Source organism: Salmo salar, chromosome ssa25 (genome assembly GCF_905237065.1).
Source record: "Salmo salar chromosome ssa25, Ssal_v3.1, whole genome shotgun sequence".
Classification (NCBI taxonomy): Eukaryota; Metazoa; Chordata; class Actinopteri; order Salmoniformes; family Salmonidae; genus Salmo; species Salmo salar.
Genome location: NC_059466.1, coordinates 5,139,830 through 5,160,230, shown reverse-complemented (window position 1 = coordinate 5,160,230; position 20,401 = coordinate 5,139,830). Strand labels below are relative to the sequence as shown.

General features: G+C 40.2%; 1 protein-coding gene across 1 annotated transcript in view; it reads right to left on the bottom strand.

Moving 5' to 3' along the window:
* The window catches only part of dnah7 (dynein, axonemal, heavy chain 7), a 278,292-nt gene that overhangs the window by 196,556 nt on the left and 61,335 nt on the right, over positions 1-20,401 (bottom strand). Inside the window, 1 exon segment of the mRNA XM_045707381.1 lies at positions 10,831-11,024. Coding sequence (XP_045563337.1) covers positions 10,831-11,024 — 194 coding nt within the window.

Below are 20,401 nucleotides of genomic sequence, written 5' to 3'. Positions count from 1 at the left end.
TTACAAGCACACATTTGTAACACCCTTTTGGGACACAAAGTAGTAAAAATAATATGGGCCTAGTTCACCCCAAAAACAAAGTTTGTCAGGAGCACATACAGTGATTTCGGAAAGTATTCAGACCCCTTGACTTTTTCTACATTTTGTTACGTTACAGCCTTATTCTAAAATTGATTAAAAAAATGTTTTTCCTCATCAATCTACACACAATAGCCCATAATGACAAAGCAAAAACAAATTTATTAAAAATTAAACACAGAAATACCTTATTTACATAAGTATTCAGACCCTTTGCTAAGAGACTCGAAATTGAGTTCAGGTGCATCCTGTTTCCATTGATCATCCTTGAAATGTTTCTACAACTTGATTGTAGCCCCATCTTCGGATGGGGCCACAGTGTCTCCTGACCCCTCCTGTCTCAGCCTCCAGTATTTATGCTGCAGTAGTTTGTGTCGGGGGGCTAGGGTCAGTCTGTTATATCTGGAGTATTTCTCCTGTCTTATCCGGTGTCCTGTGTGAATTTAAGTGTGCTCTCTCTAATTATCTTTCTTTCTTTCTCTCTCTCTGAGAATCTGAGCCCTAGGACCATGCCTCAAGACTACCTGGCATGATGACTCCTTGCTGTCCCCAGTCCACCTGGCCGTGCTGCTGCTCCAGTTTCAACTGTTCTGCCTGCGGCTATGGAACCCTGACCTGTTCACCGGACGTGCTACCTGTCCCAGACCTGCTGTTTTCAACTCTCTAGAGACAGCAGGAGTGGTAGAGATACTCTCAATGATCGGCTATGAAAAGCCAACTGACATTTACTCTTGAGGTGCTGACTTGTTGCACCCTCAACAACTACTGTGATTATTATTATTTGACCATGCTGATCATTTATGAACATTTGAACATCTTGGCCATGTTCTGTTATAATCTCCACCCGGCACAGCCAGAAGAGGACTGGCCACCCCTCATAGCCTGGTTCCTTTCTAGGTTTCTTCCTAGGTTTTGGCCTTTCTAGGGAGTTTTTCCTAGCCACCGTGCTTCTACACCTACATTGCTTGCTGTTTGGGGTTTTAGGCTGGGTTTCTGTACAACACTTTGAGATATCAGCTGATGTAAGAAGGGCTATATAAATACATTTGATTTGATTGGAGTCCACCTGTGGTAAATTCAATTGATTGGACATGATTTGGAAAGGCACACACCTGTCTATATAAGGTTCCACAGTTAACAGTGCATGTCTGAGCAAAAACCAAGCTATGATGTCGAAGGAATTGTCCGTAGAGCTCTGAGACAGGATTGTGTCGAGGCACAGATCTGGGGAAGGGTACCAAAACATGTCTGCAGCATTGATGGTCCCCAAGAACACAGTGGCCTCCATCATTCTCAAAAATGTAAGAAGTTTGGAACCACCACGACTCTTCCTAGAGCTGGCCGCCCGGCCAAACTGAGCAATCGGGGGAGGGCCATGTTCAGGGAGGTTACCATAAACCTGATGGTCAGTCTGACAGAGCACCAGAGTTCCTCTGTGGAGATGGGAGAACCTTCCAGAAGGACAACCATCTCTGCAGCACTCCACCAATCAGAACTTTATGGTAGGAAACCACTTCTCAGTAAATGGCACATGACAGCCCGCTTGGAGTTTGCCCAAAGGCACCTAAAAGACTCTCAGACCATGAGAAACTACATTCTCTGGTCTGATGAAACCAAGATTGAACTCTTTGGCCTGAATGTCAAATGTCATGTCTGGAGGAAACCTGGCACCATCCCTACGGTGAAGCATGGTGGTGGCAGCACAATACTGTGGGATGTTTTTCAGCGGCAGGGACTGGAAGACTAATTAGGATCAAGGGAAAGATGAATGGAGAAAAGTACAGAAAGATCCTTGACAAGAACCTGCTCTAGAGTGCTTAGGACCTCAGACCGGGGCAAAGGTTCACCTACCAACAGGGCAACGATCCAACATCTCGAGAGACCTGAAAATAGCTGTGCAGCTTTCCGAATGCACTGTAGACCTACAGCCGGACGCACAACAGATATTGCATGGAACATGGACAGTTTGACTTCAGACCACTTTTTATGTATCAAAACTGACAAACATGTTGTTGTTTTTTTGATTGGATAGGATAGATACAGAGGAAAAATAGAGGAGAGAGTGTGCTGAAATAGCAGTGGGATACAAACCCATGCAGCAGTACACTGCTAAATCATCCTAGGCCACAAAACTAACAAACGTTATATTTTAGGATTAAGCATACCCTTAATAGAAGGCATAATCCAAATGTAAGCAGGTAGCCTATTTTTCTTGGCCCTCCTGGGTGGCAAAGTCCTTGCTTTCCATGCATCACTTCCCACAATTAGATGTCCTTCCCTATCTGTATAACACTGCCACAGTAGGAGCATCTTGTTTAGGCCTACTGCTTGTGATTATTATATTGCATGCAAGGGTTTGTCTGGAAAATCAACCAAATGTTTGTTATTCACACCGCACGCAAACTATTGCATCTGGCCTAATCCTGATGATAATCAGCTATTGATTGCCCTCTAACCACCAGTCGGGGAACACAAAAGAGACTAATCAAATCTCACATACGACACACGCACCACGCCTAAGCGTTTTGTTGTGCTTTCTGTGACAAATTACTTTGCAATACATTATTTTGTGTTGGATTGAAGTCGAACACTAAAAATAAAAATAAACAGTTCTGAAAAAAGGACAGTCGTTAATAAAAAAAATACTAATGAATCATAAAGCAACCAAGCAGAGTTGGAGAAAATGTGTGGCTGCGTGAAATGGTTGTGTGGGTTGACTGGGTTGGTCTAGCCAAACTTCGATACAGAAAGAACTGTGGTAAAGCTCTACAGATGGGAGAATGGCACATCCTTAATCAAAAGGGCATTAAGATGGCACACTAGGTCCTATTCAGCCTCGCAACAGATGCATCGCCTTGCCAAAATCAAACTACCGTAGGTGTTTGGAAAATTCTGTCTTTTCAGAAAAGTCAGTGACTGCATGAGGCGGCATGAGGCTAATGAAATTCATGGCAGTAGTGGATGAGAAGGGGAAAAAAAGAAACAGAAGAGCAAAGGGCTGAGCCCCCTTTGTCTGAAATCACATTCATTATAAACCGCATACCTTTGGTGAAATAAGACAAGGCAAGCTTATCAGCCTTTCGCCTACTCAGGGAGCCACAGTGGAGTAAGTAGGGCAGAGTGACATGAAGAGAAGACATTATATAATTAAATTCCTACAGTAAGTACAGGATTTTCATTTTTCAAAGCCTCAACTTTTTCTCTTCTCCTTATTGCCATCTCTTTTGAGCCGTCTTGATGAGGTGGTTCGGATAATTTCTTTTTTGCTGAATGAAGTGTATGTAGTGGCCATGTTTGTGTGTTCTGTTCATATTATACTTTATTCTCTCAACAGGACTTGTGAAAAACACCTGAAATGTAAATATGCCCATATACCTTCACTACGGAAGGAACTCAAATGCCATCACTACTTTAAAGCCTCTGTATGACCAACCGCTACAATGCATCTATCTATTGTATAAATAACCCTAACATCTGATACACATTAAGAGAGATTTACATTTACATTTTAATCATTTAGCAGACGCTCTTATCCAGAGCAACTTATAGTTGCTTATAGTCATGAATTATTTTTGTACTGGCCCCCCGTGGAAATCAAACCCACAACCATGCTGGCGTTGCAAACACCATGCTCTACCAACTGAGCCACAGGGAAGACAGGGAAGAAGGGAAGAAGAGATGGCACCGTACTGTATGTCTGCCGTCTTTGCGTGCTCCGACTCGACTTTGCTATTTTGTGATTCTTTTGGCATTTAGCTTTACTTTTTTTCCCCAATGCCTCGCAAAGAAGGGCACCTATTGGTAGATTGGTAAAAACAAAAACAAAAAGTAGACAATAATTATCCCTTTAAGCATGGTGAAGTTATTAATTACACTTTGGATAGTGTATCAATACACCAAGTCACTACAAAGATACAGGTGTCCTTCCTAACTCAGTTGCAGGGGAGGAAGGAAACCGCTCAGGGATTTCACAATGAGGACAATATTGACATTAAAACAGTTACAGAGTTTAATGTCTGTGATAAGAGAAAACTGAAGATGGATCAACAACATTGTACTTACTCCACAATAAATCAAATGCACAGAATACAACAGGTGAAGACCTTACAGTGAAATGCTTACTTACAAGCCCTTAACCAACAATGCAGTTATAAGAAAAATAAGTGTTAAGTGAAAAATAGATAAGTAAAAAATAATTAACCTGAGAGCAGCAGTAAAATAACAGTAGCGAGGCTATATACAGGGGGTACCGATACAGAGTCAATATGCGGGGGCACAGGTTAGTCGAGGTAATATGTACATGTAGGTAGAATTCAAGTGACTATGGATAGATAATAAACAGAGAGTAGCAGCAGCTTAAAAGAGGGGGTGTGGGGTGGGGGGGCATTTGATTAGCTGTTCAGGAGTCTTATGGGGGGGTAGAAGCTGTACTAACCTAAATGGCAGAGTGAAAAGAAGGATGCCTGTACAGAATACAAATATTCCAAAACATGCATCCTGTTTGCAATAAGGCACTAAAGTAAAACCGCCAAAAATGTGGCAAAGAAACTTTATGTCCAGAATATAAAATGTGCTATGTTTTGGGCAAATCCAACTCAACACATCACTGAGTACCACTCTTCATATTGTTAAGCATGGTGGTGGGTGCATCACGTTATGGGTATTCTTGTCATCGGCAAGGACTAGGGAGTTTTTTTAGGATGAAAATAAACAGAATAGAGCAAAGCACAAGCAAAATCCTAGAGGAAAACCTGGTTCAGTCTGCTTTCCAAAAGACACTGGGAGACAAATTCAACCTTCAGCAGGACAATAACCTAAAACACAAGGCCAAATATACACTGCACTTGCTTACCAAGACGACATTGATTGTTCCTGAGTGGCCTAGTTACAGTTTTGACTTAAATTGACTTGAAAATTAATGGCATGACTGGAAAATGGCTATGTTGCAATGATCAACAACCAACTTGACAGAGCTTGAACATTTTTTTTAAGAATAATGTGCAAATATTGTACAATCCAGGTGTGCAAAGCTCTTATAGACTTACCCAGAAAGACTCAAAGCTGTAGTCGCTGTGAACGATGATTCTAACATGTATTGTGAATACTTATGTAAATTAGATATATTTCTGTATTTCATTTTCAACAAATTGGCTCAAAATAATGTTTTCACTTTGTCAATATGGGGTGTGTAGATGGGTGATACATTTGTTTTAGCCATTTTGAATTCATGCTGTAAAACACAACAAAATGTGGAATAAGTCAAGGAGTATGAATACTTTCTGAAGGCACTGTATGATCATGAGTCATATTAGGGCTGGGCAATATAGCCAAAATATCATATCACATTTATTTTGAAATGTTGACGGTATTTTATGTTTTGTGGTTTCAATGAAAAATAATTGTCAGTACTTTCATCAAGTTCTGCATTTCCTGCACTCCTTTGAGATAATTTCCCCACTGCCATGTTGGGCTGCACAATATTTGCAAAACATCGAGGCCATATTTTAAACCAAATGTTGTAATTGTGATTTGACTTGCGATTGAGAACAAAACACTTGGGTTAACTGTTGGAATCATGGAAATAGAATAATTATTTTAATGATATAGTTATAATACAATTGTGGGAACTCCAATCAAGTTGTAGAAACATCTCAAGGACGATCAATGGAAACAGGATTCACCTAAGTTCAATTTCAAGTCTCATAGCAAAGGGTCTGAATACTTATGTAAATACGTTTTTATTTTTATTTATTTTTATACACATTTGCAAAAATGTCTACAAACATGTTTTCACTTTGTCATTATGCGGTATTGTGTGTAGAATGTTTGTTTTATGAATTTTAGAATATGGCTGTAACGTAGCAAAATGTGTAAAAGTCAAGGAGTCTGAATACTTTCCGAATGCACTGTATATATTACCATTAGTATATTACCATAACTATTTATGTATTCCTGCTAAAAGTCACTTTTCATCCCTGTTTAAATCTATAGCCTATCACACATACACTGACCATCTTACACACACACACACACACATACTCACCACCACGCACAGACCCACTCACCACTTATGCTGTTGCCATACTTTTTTCTATTATTATTTATCCTGCTACCAGTCAATTTCTCATAATCCCTGCCTACATCTGCATGTATACATCTAACTCAAATACTCCAGGATCCCTGCTAATTGTAAATTCGGTCCTGCACTGACCCTGTATATACACTACATGACTAAAAGTATGTAGACACCCCTTCAAATTAGTGGTTTCAGCTATTTTCATTGCTGACAGGTGTATAAAAATCGAGCACACAGCCATGCAATCTCCATAGACAAACAAGGACAGCAGAACAGCCTTACTGAAGAGCTCAATGACTTTCAAAGTGGCACCGTCATAGAATGTCACCTTTCCAACATGTCAGTTCGTCAAATGTCTGCCCTGCTAGAGCTGCCCCAGTGAACTGTAAGTGCTGTTATTGTGAAGTGGAAACATCTAGGAGCAACAACGGCTCAGCCGCGAAGTGGTAGGCCACACAAGCTCGCAGAACGGGACCACCGAGTGCTGAAGCGTGTAGCACGTAAAAATAGCCTGTCCTCGGTTACAACACTCACTACCAAGTTCCAAACTGCCTCTGGAAGCAACATCAGCATAATATCTGTTCGTCAGGAGCTTCATGAAATCGGTTTCCATGGCCGAGCAGCCACACATAAGACTAAGCTCACCAATGCGCAATGCCAAGCGTCGGCTGGAGTGGTGTAAAGCTCGCCGCCATTGGATTCTGGAGCAGTGGAAACACGTTCTCTGGAGTGATGAATCACGCTTCTCCATCTGGCAGTCCGATGGATGAATCTTGGTTTGGCGGATGCCAGAAGAACGCTACATGCCCCAATGCAAAGTGCCAACTGTAAAGTTTGGTGGAGGAGGAAAAACGGTCTGGGGCTGTTTTTCATGGTTCGGGCAAGGCCCCTTAGTTCCAGTGAAGGGAAATCTTAAAGCTACAGCATAAAATGACATTCTAGAAAATTCTATGCTTCCAACTTTGCGGTAACAGTTTGGGGAAGGCCCTTTCCTGTTTCAGCATGACAATGCCCCCGTGCTTAAAGCGAGGTCGAAACAGAAATGTTTTGTTGAGATCAGTGTGGAAGAATTTGACTGGCCTGCACAGAGCCCTGACCTCAACCCCATCGAACACCTTTGGGATGCATTGAAACGCCGACTGCAAGCCAGGCCTAATCGCCCAACATCAGTGCCCAGTCTCACCAATGCTTTTGTTCCAACGTCTAGTGGAAAGCCTTCCCAGAAGAGTGGAGGCTGTTATAGCAGCAAAGAGGGGACCAACTCCATATTAATGCCCATGATTTTGGAATGAGATGTAGTTTCCTGTAGCGTAGCTTCCAGCCTTATTTCTCATGTTTTTTTATTAGTTAAACTATTTTGATATTGAATACTACTGCAATGTTGGGCTTTCAAGTTAAGCATTTTACCGCACTTGTGAGAAATAAAAATAGAAAGATATCACATTTACAATGCAACCAAAGGTGATGTCCAACACTTAACCTAACAACTGACAGAGAGCTATACCATGACTGATGCCATACCATGACTAAGATCATACCCACACAAATACTGTAATATACACTGAACTAAAAAATATACCAAACATGCAACAATTTCAAAGATTATACTGAGTTACAGTTCATATAAGGAAATCAGTCAAATGAAATAAATTCATTAGGCCCTAATCTATGGATTTCACATGACAGGGAATACAGATGTTTCTGTTGGTCACAGAAACCTTAAAAAAAACAGTAGGGGCATAGATCAGAAAACCATCCAGTATCGGTTCTGACCACCATTGGCCTCCTTCGCATGGAGTTGATCAGGCTGTTGATTGTGACCTGTGGAATGTTGTTCCACTCCTCTTCAATGGCTGTGTGAAGTTGCTGGATATTGGCGGGTCTGGAACACACTGTCATACACGTCGATCCAAAGCATCCCAAACATGCTCAATGGTTGACATGTCTTGTGAGTATGCAGGCCATAAAAAAACCTAGGACATTTTCAGCTTCCAGGAATTGTGTACAGATCTGTGCGACATGGGGTTCTGCATTATCAAGCAAACATGTGATGGCGGTGGATGAATGGCACAACAATGGATCTCAGGATCTCGTCACAGTATCTCTGTACATTCAAATTGCCATAGATAAAATGCAATTGTGTTCGTTGTCCATAGCTTATGCTTGCCCATATAATCACCCCACCTTCACCATGTGGCACTCTGTTCACAATAGGGCTGGGCGATATGGCCAAAATGTCATATCATGGTATTTTTCACATTTTTGACGGTATGACGGTATTTGACGGTATTTTATGTTTTTGATTAATAAAAGTTCTACATTTGCTTTATGAGTAGTGCTTGACCCTAGGGTGGCAATACATATATTCAAAATTATTTAAATGGGTCTTTCACCATTCGGATTGTTGTATACTGTTCAATTCAACTTCAACCTAAAATAATTTCCTGCATTTCCACCAATTTCTGCATTTCCTGCACTCATTTGAGATCATTTCCACACTGCCACAATATGGGCAAAAATACTAGGCCTTATTTTTAACCAAATGTTGCAATTGTGATTTAGATCAAAACACTTGGGTGAACTTTTGGAATCATGGAAATATAATGTTTATTATAATTATATAGTTAGAATATAAATAATAGTGGGCACTTTGAATACAGTGTTGTTTGACATGACAACGAATTAAAATGCCATGGACGAGTTATTGTGACAGGTTAGGAACCAAAGTGATGTTACGTGTTTCCTAGGGGACCCTATAATATTTGGCTACATTAAATCTTTATTCATATAGCCAACATATTCATGCTTCGCCTGTTCCTTTTTGATTTAGAAGATACTGTTGCACAAACAACCTGCTGATTTAGGCCTCAGTACTTTTAGCCAGCTAACTAGCGATTAGCATTAGTGGCTAACACGAGTTAGCTTAACTTGCAAAGAAAATACAAACTAGCTGTTTGCAGATGTAAGAAACACAAACTAATATTGTAATTATAGAACGCTTGTGGATTTATATTAAGATCACAGTGGAAACAACATCTTTGTCATCAACATTGTTGCATGTGCTGCATTGACCATGCAGACTGAACCAAAGTGTCTCGTGGTCAAGTAACAACAAATGCGCTTCGTGAGTGACTGGGGGTGGGACTAGGTCTGTGTGGAAAGCAGCATGGAGAGATAGAGAGAGCGGAGAGGGATGACTTAAGTAGCGGAGTAAACTATAAAAATGGACGTTACACACGGCCTATCACATTTAAGAAACCAAACAATCAAATAACGTTATAGAAGGTCAAGTAAAAACCCAAACCGGTATGTGCATCAATACCAGTATATAGTAAAATATGGTATACCGCCCAGCCGTAGTTCACAACGTTGACATCAGCAAACCGCTCGCCCACACGACACCAAACAATCCATCTGCCATCTGCCCGGTCCAGTTGAAACCGGGATTAATCCGTGAAGAGCACACTTCTCCAGCGTGCCAGTGGCTGTCAAATGGGAACATTTGCCCACTGAAGTCGGTTACGTGGAGAAAATCTTAGGTTGTGCAAACCCACAGTTTCATCAGCTATCTGGGTGGCTGGTCTCAGACTTTCCCACAGGTGAAGCAGGATGTGGAGGTCCTGGGCTGGCGTGGTTACACATGGTCTGCGGTTGTGAGGCCAGTTGGACATACTGCCAAAATCTCTAAAACGATGTTGGAGGTGGCTTATGGTGGACAAAGTAACATTAAATTATCTGGCAACAGCTCTGGTGGACATTCATGCCGTCAGCATGCCAATTGCACTTTCCCTCAAACATCTGTGGCATTGTGTTGTGTGACAAAATTGCACATTTTAGAGTAGCCTTTAATTTTCCCCAGCACAAGGTGCACCTGTTTAATGATCATACTGTTTAATCAGCTTCTTGATATGCCACACATGTCAGGTGAAGATTATGTTGGCAAAGAGGAAATGCTCACTAACAGGGATGTAAACAAATTTGTGCACAAAATTAGAAAGAAATAAGCTTTTTATGTGTATGGAAAATTCTGGGATCTTTAATTTTAGCTCACAAAACATGGAACCAACGGTTTACATGTTGCGTTTATATTTTTGTTCAGTGTATTTCAGTTCTTCCTAACAAGTGGTTTGTGTGTCCCTGAAGTCTTACAGCAAAGGCTTGAGCTATGATTTTTCAAGAGCAATCAATTTCATTTCAGCAGTGTCACAATCAAGCTAGTGATTGCCTGCCTCAGTTGAGTTGCACTCTAGGACCTTAGGGAAAGAAACACTTTATCCACAAAGATAACCCACTTTTAAGGCTTAAAGGGATAGATTTACAAAGCGTTTACATTGCTGCAAAGCTTGGGCACCTCTTATACTCGGGAGGGAATACAAATCATACTGTTTACTTCCATTTACCCACCTATCAATGCTACAATACAACACATAATTTACACTGTGACGCACTAGTGAAATAGGGTTATTCCCACAGGGATAGGATTGTAACAGTCATTTTAGCATTTGCTTTACCCTGCTTGGAGTGCCAGATGGACAGAGTTTGCCATTTTAAGGCTATTCCATTGGTTCCATTGCGCTAGGCAAGTTCCTTCAAGCCCAATTAAGTATTTAGAATGATTTCAAATAGTATTTGAACCCAGGTCTGAACAGGTATAAGGTTAACGCCAGTGCTCTTACCTTGTGGGGTCTTTGGTTTCAGAGAGGATCTCCAGCAGCTCGTCGTTGGACAGGAAGAAGAATCGTGGAAAGTAGAGGCGCTTCTTCTCCAGGTATTCATTGAGGCCCTTCAGGATCAACTCCAGTAACTCGTTTGATTTCTTCAGCTTCTCAAGCATCTGGTCGATGGCCACCACGGCCAGCACGTGCTTGTCCTGTCAGGAATAGAGGGAAATTGATCATTTTCAATAATCTGGGCCTGACCTGTATTAAAAGGAGCAATATGCAGTTGCAACATACATTTTTGGACATAAATTAGTAATAACTAGAAAAGGACATTTACTGAAGTAAATGTGGTGTGCTTGCTAGTCTTGAAGTATTTATGGTTGTGAAATAGTAGTAGTGGTAGTAGTATTAATGGTAGTAATACGGTTTTCATTGGCTATGAGGTGGGGTGGTTTGCAGGGTTGGAAATTAACACATTGGTGGGTAAGAATATCTATTTCACCAGGCACATTGGCGGGTGGTCACACAGAGCATTTGGGAACAGGCCACAAGTAGAAGTTGGTCGAATTGACAAGAAAGGCTACTAAAGTGTGACTTTTTCATTGTTTCTTGGCCAGACATTGTTTTCTTCACACACTAGGGAAGCAACTGTTTGCTGCTAGGAAGACATCGCCGTCTGAGATTTTTTTCATCACAGACAAGCTAGTGTCCAATTTACCACGGTAACGGCACGTCCCTTAAAGGGGCAGCTGAACATTTTTCTCTCACCTAATGATTGTGCTTGATTGAGCATGGATCACTCCTAAAAACTTATATTCATGAACTATTGGTAATACCTTATCATTAAAACACTCAAATACTTTCATTGTTCTCCTATATCAGTGGTCACCAACCGGTCGATCGCAATCTAATGATAAAGCTTTGCGTTCCTATTTATTTAATGTTTTTCCCGGTGTTGGCGGTAGGTGAACTTGATTCAGCAGCCCTAGCGCCGGGAAGGCAAAGTGTTTCCTTTTTTAACCGTTTCATGTGTCTGAAGGTAGAACTCCGCCTACCCGGCAGGCGTATAAGGCAAATCAAGTGCACTTATAGGCCTACCGCTGGCCAATTAGATAGCTCAGATCACAGTGTCTGCAGTTTCCTCGAACCATAGACTGCAAAAATAAACCTCAAACGCACAGCAACGTTGATACTATGAGATCAGTGGCGATCGGTGCCATTTAAGATGAAGGAGGATGAAAATAAATTATGAGCATGGCCTTATTTCTATTACAGCTCAATGTTAACACTGATAGGTTTAGGCTACTACATGATACTCATAATTTCCCTATAGCCATCATGAGGTTGCTACAAATTAGCCTATGAATGAAAGTTTACAACGTAGGTGCACAGGTCAAGATAAATTTGAGTAATCAAGGTGACAAACATTGACACATTCAATACCACCTTCCACAATCTTGCCTGCATCTAGCAGTCCCGTGTGGCTCAGTTGGTAGAGCATGGTGTTTGCAACGCCAGGGTTGTGGGTTCGATTCCCACGGGGGACCAGTACGGAGAAAATGTATGCATTCACTACTGTAAGTCGCTCTGGATAAGAACGTCTGCTAAATGACTAAAATGTAAAAATGTAGCTGATCTAGGGTGTAATCATTAGTCCAACAGTTGCAAACGAACAGTTTGTTCCGTTTAAGAAATGTTTTTCTACAGAATCGGCGGAATGAATTCATCACTGATCACACACAAACGCAGTTCACTTTCATAGCAGCCAGATCGTGTTATAATTCCTTCTCACATCTATGCGCTCTCCTCCTCTCACCATTTCCCTTCGCTTGTAAACTTCAGTGCACAACACATCAGCTGTCTGTGACCAGGCGAAAAAACCTTTCCAAGCCATACCTTCATATTATAAACGCTAATCGCTACACACAGCCATGTCACCGCTTCAAACATGCAGTAGAGTGTACAGTTAGCAAGCAGTTTAGCAGTTACACCGGCTGGCCCTGGTGGCAATAAATTAATAAAACCAAAAGCTTACCTTGACTTGGAAGAGTTACAGTGTTGGATAGCCATAGCCAGCTAGATAACATAACATCGCTGTTTGAGCCGGGTGTTTGAGTAGGCTAAACTAGCTATCTGCTTTCACTAGCTAAGTAAGTGAAAATTAAAATTGAAAAGAAATATAAAATCTTGCTAGCTCTCTGTCTCGCCATTTTGAGCCTGTAATCGAACCCACAAATGCTGATGCTCCAGATACTCAACTAGTCTAAAGAAGGCCAGTTTTATTGCTTCTTTAATCAGAACTACAGTTTTTAGCTGTGCTAACATAATTGCAAAAGGGTTTTCTAATGATCAATTATCCTTTTGAAATGATAAACTTAGATTAGCTAACACAACGTGCCATTGGAACACAGGAGTGATGGTTGCTGAAAATGGGCCTCTGTAGGCCTATGTAGATATTCCATAAAAAAAATCTGCCGTTTCCAGCTACAATAGTCATTTACAACATTAACAATGTCTAAACTGTATTTCTGATCAATTTGATGTTATTTTTAAGGGATACAAAAAAATAAAAAATATTTATAAAACAAGGACATTTCTAACTGACCCCAAACTTTTGAACAGTAGTGACAATAATTTCAATATGGTCTGACAAGAACAACATTGGCAGGGCAATTCAATTATAGCCAGTATGCAGTATAATAATGTATTAGGCCTATACCCTATTGCACAAACATCATTGCTAAAGAAAGTGACCTGGACTCAGAAAAGGTTGGTGACCACTGTCCTAGATTTATTTGTGTTCTTCTACATTGCTACTTAGGAGCACATAATTTAGTTCTTGTAAAAAATAGAGCTGTGAACTGTAATAATGAATATGCCATATTACTATTGTATCTAAACGTTAAAAAAAAAATCCCCAATTTTGTCATATCCAATTACAATCTTGTCTTATCGATGCAACTCCTCAACGGGTTCGGGCTATACTCAAAGGTCGAGTTATACATCCCCCGAAACATGACCCGCCAAATTGCGCTCCTTAACACCCGCCCACTTAACCCGGGAAGCCAGCCGCACCAATGTGTCAAAGGAAACACCATTCAACTGACTACCGTTGTCAGCCTGCAGGTGCTCGGCCCGCCACAAGGAGTCGCTAGAGCGTGATGAGCCAAGTAAAGCCCCCCGGCCAAATCCTCCCCAAACCTGGACGATGCTGGGCCAATTGTGCACCAGACACAGCCTGTTATAACACAGCCTGGGATCGAACCCGGGTCTGTAGTGACGCATTAGACCTCTGCGCCACTTGGGAGGCCTTAAATTATTAATTTTAAACATACATTGGTTGAAAGACACAGGTCACAAAAATGAAATGAAATTAAGCAAATTACCCCATTACTTCTTACTAGTAATATATTTCCTGTTTTAGAAAAACAGAAAGCACACATCTGTTTTTTGTTTTTGGTGTAATTATGGCGAATGAAAAAGGAAAACGCACACTGCTCTTGATAGTATCACTGATCCTTAATAAGCTTACGTATCGGCCTCGGCCTTCGTCAGAGCTTTTGTGAATTTTTTTAATTAGCACCCTTATGTAGACCTAGCACCACCCACATCCATTTCACGCATGGAAAGGGGTTGGAGGCAAAGGAAAAACAAATAAGTGCTACCAAATATAACAATATTCAAATAAAGTGTGTAATTAAGACGTATTAAACACATCTGTAAAACCATAATGAGGTCATAGCAAGTTTTCATTAATCATTGGGTACATCGTACGAAAAACAGAGTAATCTTAAATAGGGACATAATTCATGTTCAAATTCACAACAAAACTTGCATAGGCATTTCATCATTAAGTCCTTCAGGAAATGTCTTTGAATTGAGTGGCTGGTAGATTTTTTTGTATCCAACTGTCACAGCGGCTGGACCAAAAAGTAAATTGATGGTGGTTTGTAGGTGGAGTTATTATAGTGGCCTAGTATATTAGGCTAGAGTGATCACTATGTCATCAAAAGCCATATCATGTGCTTTTAAGTTCTCAAAATCCTTTAGTTAGAACATTCTGAAAGTTTTGTGCCAGTGGATTTTAGTTTAGAATGTTGAAGCCTGCATTCCACCATCAAAATGAATGTGGATACAACCAGCTTTATAGTTCATAAAGTATGAATGGTAGCAAAAAGCTGTGTTGAAGCCATCTAAGTTGAGTCAGTCTGCACATGTCAACATTTGGGTGGTGTTTTTAGCTGAAACAGATCTAGAGCGGTGTGTATCCGAATGTTGCCTTTGAAGTCTATGGAGTTATAGTTGCAAAAATATATATAGTATCAAGAGGCTTTTGACAAGCAATCTAATTTTAGTCAGTCTTCCCATTTCAATGTTGGTTTCATGTTTGTAGCATAAATGGTTCAAGAGCAGCGGTGAATCAAAAAAATTTACCATTGAAGCATATGGAGCTTTTATACACATTTAAAAATGGTTATACACTGTGTGCACAATTATTAGGCAAGTTGTATGTTTGAGGATTCATTTTATTATTGAACAACTACAGCGCTCTCGGTCAATCCAAAATGTTAATAAACCTCAAACCTGAATATTTAAGAAAGTAAAAGTGAGGTTTTGGCTTTCTTTGGAGAATATCTATGTGTGCACAATTATTGGGCAACTATTAGTGTGCAGAATTAATATGCAACTAAATGGAAAAAGTTCCCCATCGCACTTGTTTATTTTCATCTGTTAAAGTGAGAATAAAAAACAAACAACTCAAAATGTATAAATAAACATTTCTGACATTTAAAAAAAAATACAAATCAGTGACCAATATAGCCACCCTTCTTTTCAATAACAGTCATAAGCCTTCCATCCATGGAGTCTGTCAGTTTCTTGATCTGTTGACAATCAACTTTTTGTGCAGCAGCAACCACAGCCTCCCAGACACTGGTCAGAGAGGTGTACTGTTTTCCTTCACCGTAAATCGTCCGTTTAAGAAGGGACCACAAGTTCTCAATAGGGTTTAGGTCAGGTGAGGAAGGGGGCCATGTCATTATTCTTTCATCTTTAAGGCCTTTACTGGCTAGCCACGCAGTGGAGTACTTCGATGCATGCGATGGAGCATTGTCCTGCATAAAAATCATGGTCTTCTTGAAAGATACAGAATTTTTCCTGTACCACTGCTTGAAGAAAGTGTCTTCTAAAAACTGGCAGTTGGTTTGGGAGTTGAGTTTGCTGGCGTCTGAGTCGAAGTGGAGCTCCGTGCCCGTTACTGATCCAGCCACGGGCCCATCCATCTGGTCCGTCATGAGTCACTCTCATCTCATCAGTCCATAAAACCTTTGAAAAATATGTCTTCAGATATTTCTTTGCCCAGTCTTGACGTTTCAAGTTATGTGTCTTGTTCAGTGGTGGTCGGGTTTTAGCCTTCCTTACCTTGGCCATGTCTCTGAGCACTGAACACCTTGTACTTCTGGGCACTCCACGTAGGTTGCAGTTCTGGAATATGACAGCACTGGAGGATAATGGGTTCCTGGGAGCTTCACGTTTGATTCTTCTCAAATCTTTGGCAGTTCATTTGCGTCTTTTTTTCTCAACACAGTTCTTGCGACCCTGTTGACTATTTGCAACAAAACGTTTGATGGTTCTGTGATCACGCCCCAATATCTTAGCAATTTCAAGAGTGCTGCATTCCTCTGAAATACTTTTTAACATTTTTGACTTTTCAGAGTCAGTTAAATCAATTTTTTGGCCCATTTTGCCTGAGGAAAAGAAACTGCCTAATAATTATACACACCTTGATATAGGGTGTTGATCTCCTTAGGCCACACCCTCCCTCATTACACAAATACACATCACCTGATAGGCTTAAATCCAATAAGCATTCCAGGTTATACAGCTTGGAGTTGGGAAATATGCATAATAATGATGATATGGTCAAAATACTGACTTGCCTAATAATTGTGCACACAGTATAGTTCAAAAAGTATAAGTGGTTTCAAAAAGCTGTATACAAGCACACTATTCGAGACCAGTCTACATGTTTCATAGTGGTGTTTCTATCTTAAATGGTTGCAAATTAGTAGCAACCAGAATTTTTCCCATTCAAGTCTATCCCCGAAATGCTTTGGGATTCATGCAAATATGGTTGTGTGGTAGTGGTAGTGTGAATAGTACAAGTAGTATCAAAAATGTGTTTTCAAGCAACAGTACCAGTCTGCACGTGTTAAAGTTGTTTTTGTGTTGGTATCTTTAACTGTTCAAGAGCAGTTGTGAATCCAAATGGGATTGAGGCGGTAGGTAGACTAGCGGCTAGAACGTTGGGCCAGTAACTGAAAGGTCACTGATTCGAATACTTGAGCCGACAAGGTGAAAAATCTGTTGATGTGCCATTGACTGAGGCACCTAACCCTAATTTGCTCCAGAGGTGCTGTACTACTATGGCCGACTCTGTAAAACAACACATTTCACTGCACTTACCTGGTGTATGTGACTTAAAAAAAATTTTTTAGGCCCATTTAAAACATTGTTCAAAAAGTATAGATGGTATCAAAAAGCTGTATACAAGCAACCTATCCATACCAGTCAGCAGTTTTAAAGTTTCTAGCTTACACAATTGAAAATAAGTAGCGACCTGAATTTTTCCCATTTAAGTATATGGCCACTGAAACGGCAGATTTTGTCATTGATAAGCACCTAAATTGGAACGCAGTGGATGTACAGTAACATGCTACTGTATACATGACGTCAATGCTGTAAATCGAGAGGATATCATACATGCTTTGATATCATACAAACAAACCACACACCTTTGAGTTCAAATGTGCACCTCACATTTCCATATTTGAAAACTCATGTAATTTACAGTATCAACGTTTAAGATCGCTTTGTTTCATCCACAGTTACAAGGATGACATGTGTTATACCCTGGGTTGTCCTGAACAGAATGAGCCTGTTTGTTGTATTATGAAGAAAATTAGCCGCAGAACACGCGCATGAATGCACTCATGACTCCATTGTATGTGCACCAAAATTAGAATTTGTTTGTCTGAAGTGACTTTTGAAAGCCTAACACTGCACGATTGTATTTATGACTTAGCTAGTCATGTTGGCAATAGAATAAGCTTTCAAATGATGCCCACCTGACCCAGATTGTGATTTATAACTGAACATTTTGGGATAGCGTAAACAACAACAACAGTAATTGTGTGATGGTGGGGATGTTCCAAACAAAAAGACTACACGTGTGCTTGCTTCAGTTCCTCAATGGCAAAGCTATGAGAGGTCAAAATATCACCTTATAGTTGAAAACTCTTTCATAAGTCACGAAAGTGCATTGAAATGACTTAGGAACTGTGCACAGTTGGAGACGTGTGTGGCCACTTATAGACACCAGTTGGATCTCTCACTCAAACCCTTGTAATAGTTTTTTCTTATCTTGTACCTACTCCAAAATGTTCTTATTATGTTACTGAATGTATCCAGAGCATTTTCAGATTTTGTTATCCATATAAGCACATTTCCATGAGTGTAGCACTATTTATTTTTATTTATTTTAAGCACACTGTGGACAAACACTAAATAACCTCAAAACACGGTTAAAACTATCATTTTGATGAGATGGATGGTCAGTCCTTGCATCCATAGCTATGTCTATACATTTGAGAGTGGTTACATTTCTCCTGCCCCACCCCTTTTTACTTAAACGGGGCGGTGATAATGCTTTGTCCTTGTTTCAACTGCTGATTGCCGCTCTAAGAGTCTCCGAATAGGAGTGCTGATATAGGATCAGTTTTGCCTTTTAGATCATAATAAGGATTATATGGACAGGGGGGGACCTGATCTTAGATCAGCACTTCTAGTAAGACGCTTTTTGAATACAAACACTGATGTGTGTGACAATTTGAGTTACCCAGCTACATTGTTTCTTATGTCAGAATATGGCCCTGACTGTGATAGAGCAGTCATTCTTATTCTATTTGCCACACTTCTACGGTATCATATTCACTTAGAGATTAATCATTACTTATGATATGCTTGTGAAATGTAAACTTTAGTGCAAATCTAGCATTGACATTCACAAAAGTCAGTGTGTCTTAAGTTGTTATTCTGCAATTTGTCTCCATCCATATTAATAGCATCCATGTTCTGAGTTTACTCCAATATCCTCATTCAAGCCTCCAGCCAAACATAAAACTAGGATTTTTAAAAGTCTTGAGGCCCACAGTACAATTCAGGTCTGATCTGATCTCAGCTGTCAACTAATTTAACATGTTGGCTCTAGACATCCCTGGAAGGCCTAAAGTCTATCTAATCTTCCAAGGTTAGATGGGGAATGCATGATCACGGCTCTGAGGGATACTACCGTGCTGATATAATACGAAGAGCACAGACAGAGATAATGCAGAGAAACATAACTCATAACTAAACTTGGAGTAATAAAGTATCTTCTTAACGACAGGGAAAAGTTTTAAATGTATCCATTTTACTGATAAGAGAGAGACTAAAGCATTTTGTTGTTGCTATGATCAACTGTGTGCTTTTCCTTTTTCAGGAAAATGTTAATAAAAGTTCTAAACAGACACGTAACACCAAAATGTATATCTATCTCTGTGTGTACTAAATTACAACTAAACCATATACTGTAGACCAACTACCTTAAGTCTTCCCTTCTTCATAAAATGAGAGAGCAAAGTTAATACAGTACAGGGAGTCCTATTGGAACTTGAATTCGACATTCACATTATCGGCTGAAGGCTTTAAAGATTACTCTAGTCTAGCCTTTTTGTAATGTATACAGTAGTTGTACACTACAGAGCAATTCCCACAGAGATACTATTAATTGAGTTCTAAATGTAAATCTATGGCAATTCCTATCCATGTGAATGGAAAAAAATAGGCATAGAAGAGTACGTGTTGTATTTGATCTAGTATCGCACATTGTTCTAAGGGTTGCACTGGAAAAGTCTAAGTTCTTGAAGTAGGGAGGGGAGTTATAATGGAGGATGGGGGGGATTTAACCTGATAGGGCTAGGGGGCAGTATTGACACGGCCGGATAAAAAACGTACCCGATTTAATCTGGTTACTACTCCTGCCCAGTAACTAGAATATGCATATAATTATTGGCTTTGTATAGAAAACACCCTAAAGTTTCTAAAACTGTTTAAATGGTGTCTGAGTATAACAGAACTCATATGGCAGGCCAAAACCTGAGAAGATTCCATGCAGGAAGTGGCCTGTCTGACAAGTTGTTGTTTATCTTGGCTCTTTTTATTGAAGTCTGAGGATCTTTGCTATAACGTGACACTTCCTACGGCTCCCATAGGCTCTCAGAGCCCGGGAAAAAGCTGAACGATATCGAGGCAGCCTCTGGCTTTAACACACTATCGCGTTTGGCAAGTGGCCGATTCGAGTTCCAAGGCGCTTAGTCGCGTGCCCGAGTCGACCCCATGCTTTATTTTCTTTCGTCTGTTTACCTAAACGCAGATTCCCGGTCGGAATATTATCGCTTTTTTATGAGAAAAATTGCATAAAAATTGATTTTAAACAGCGGTTGACATGCTTCGAAGTACGGTAATGGAATATTTAGAAATTTCTTTC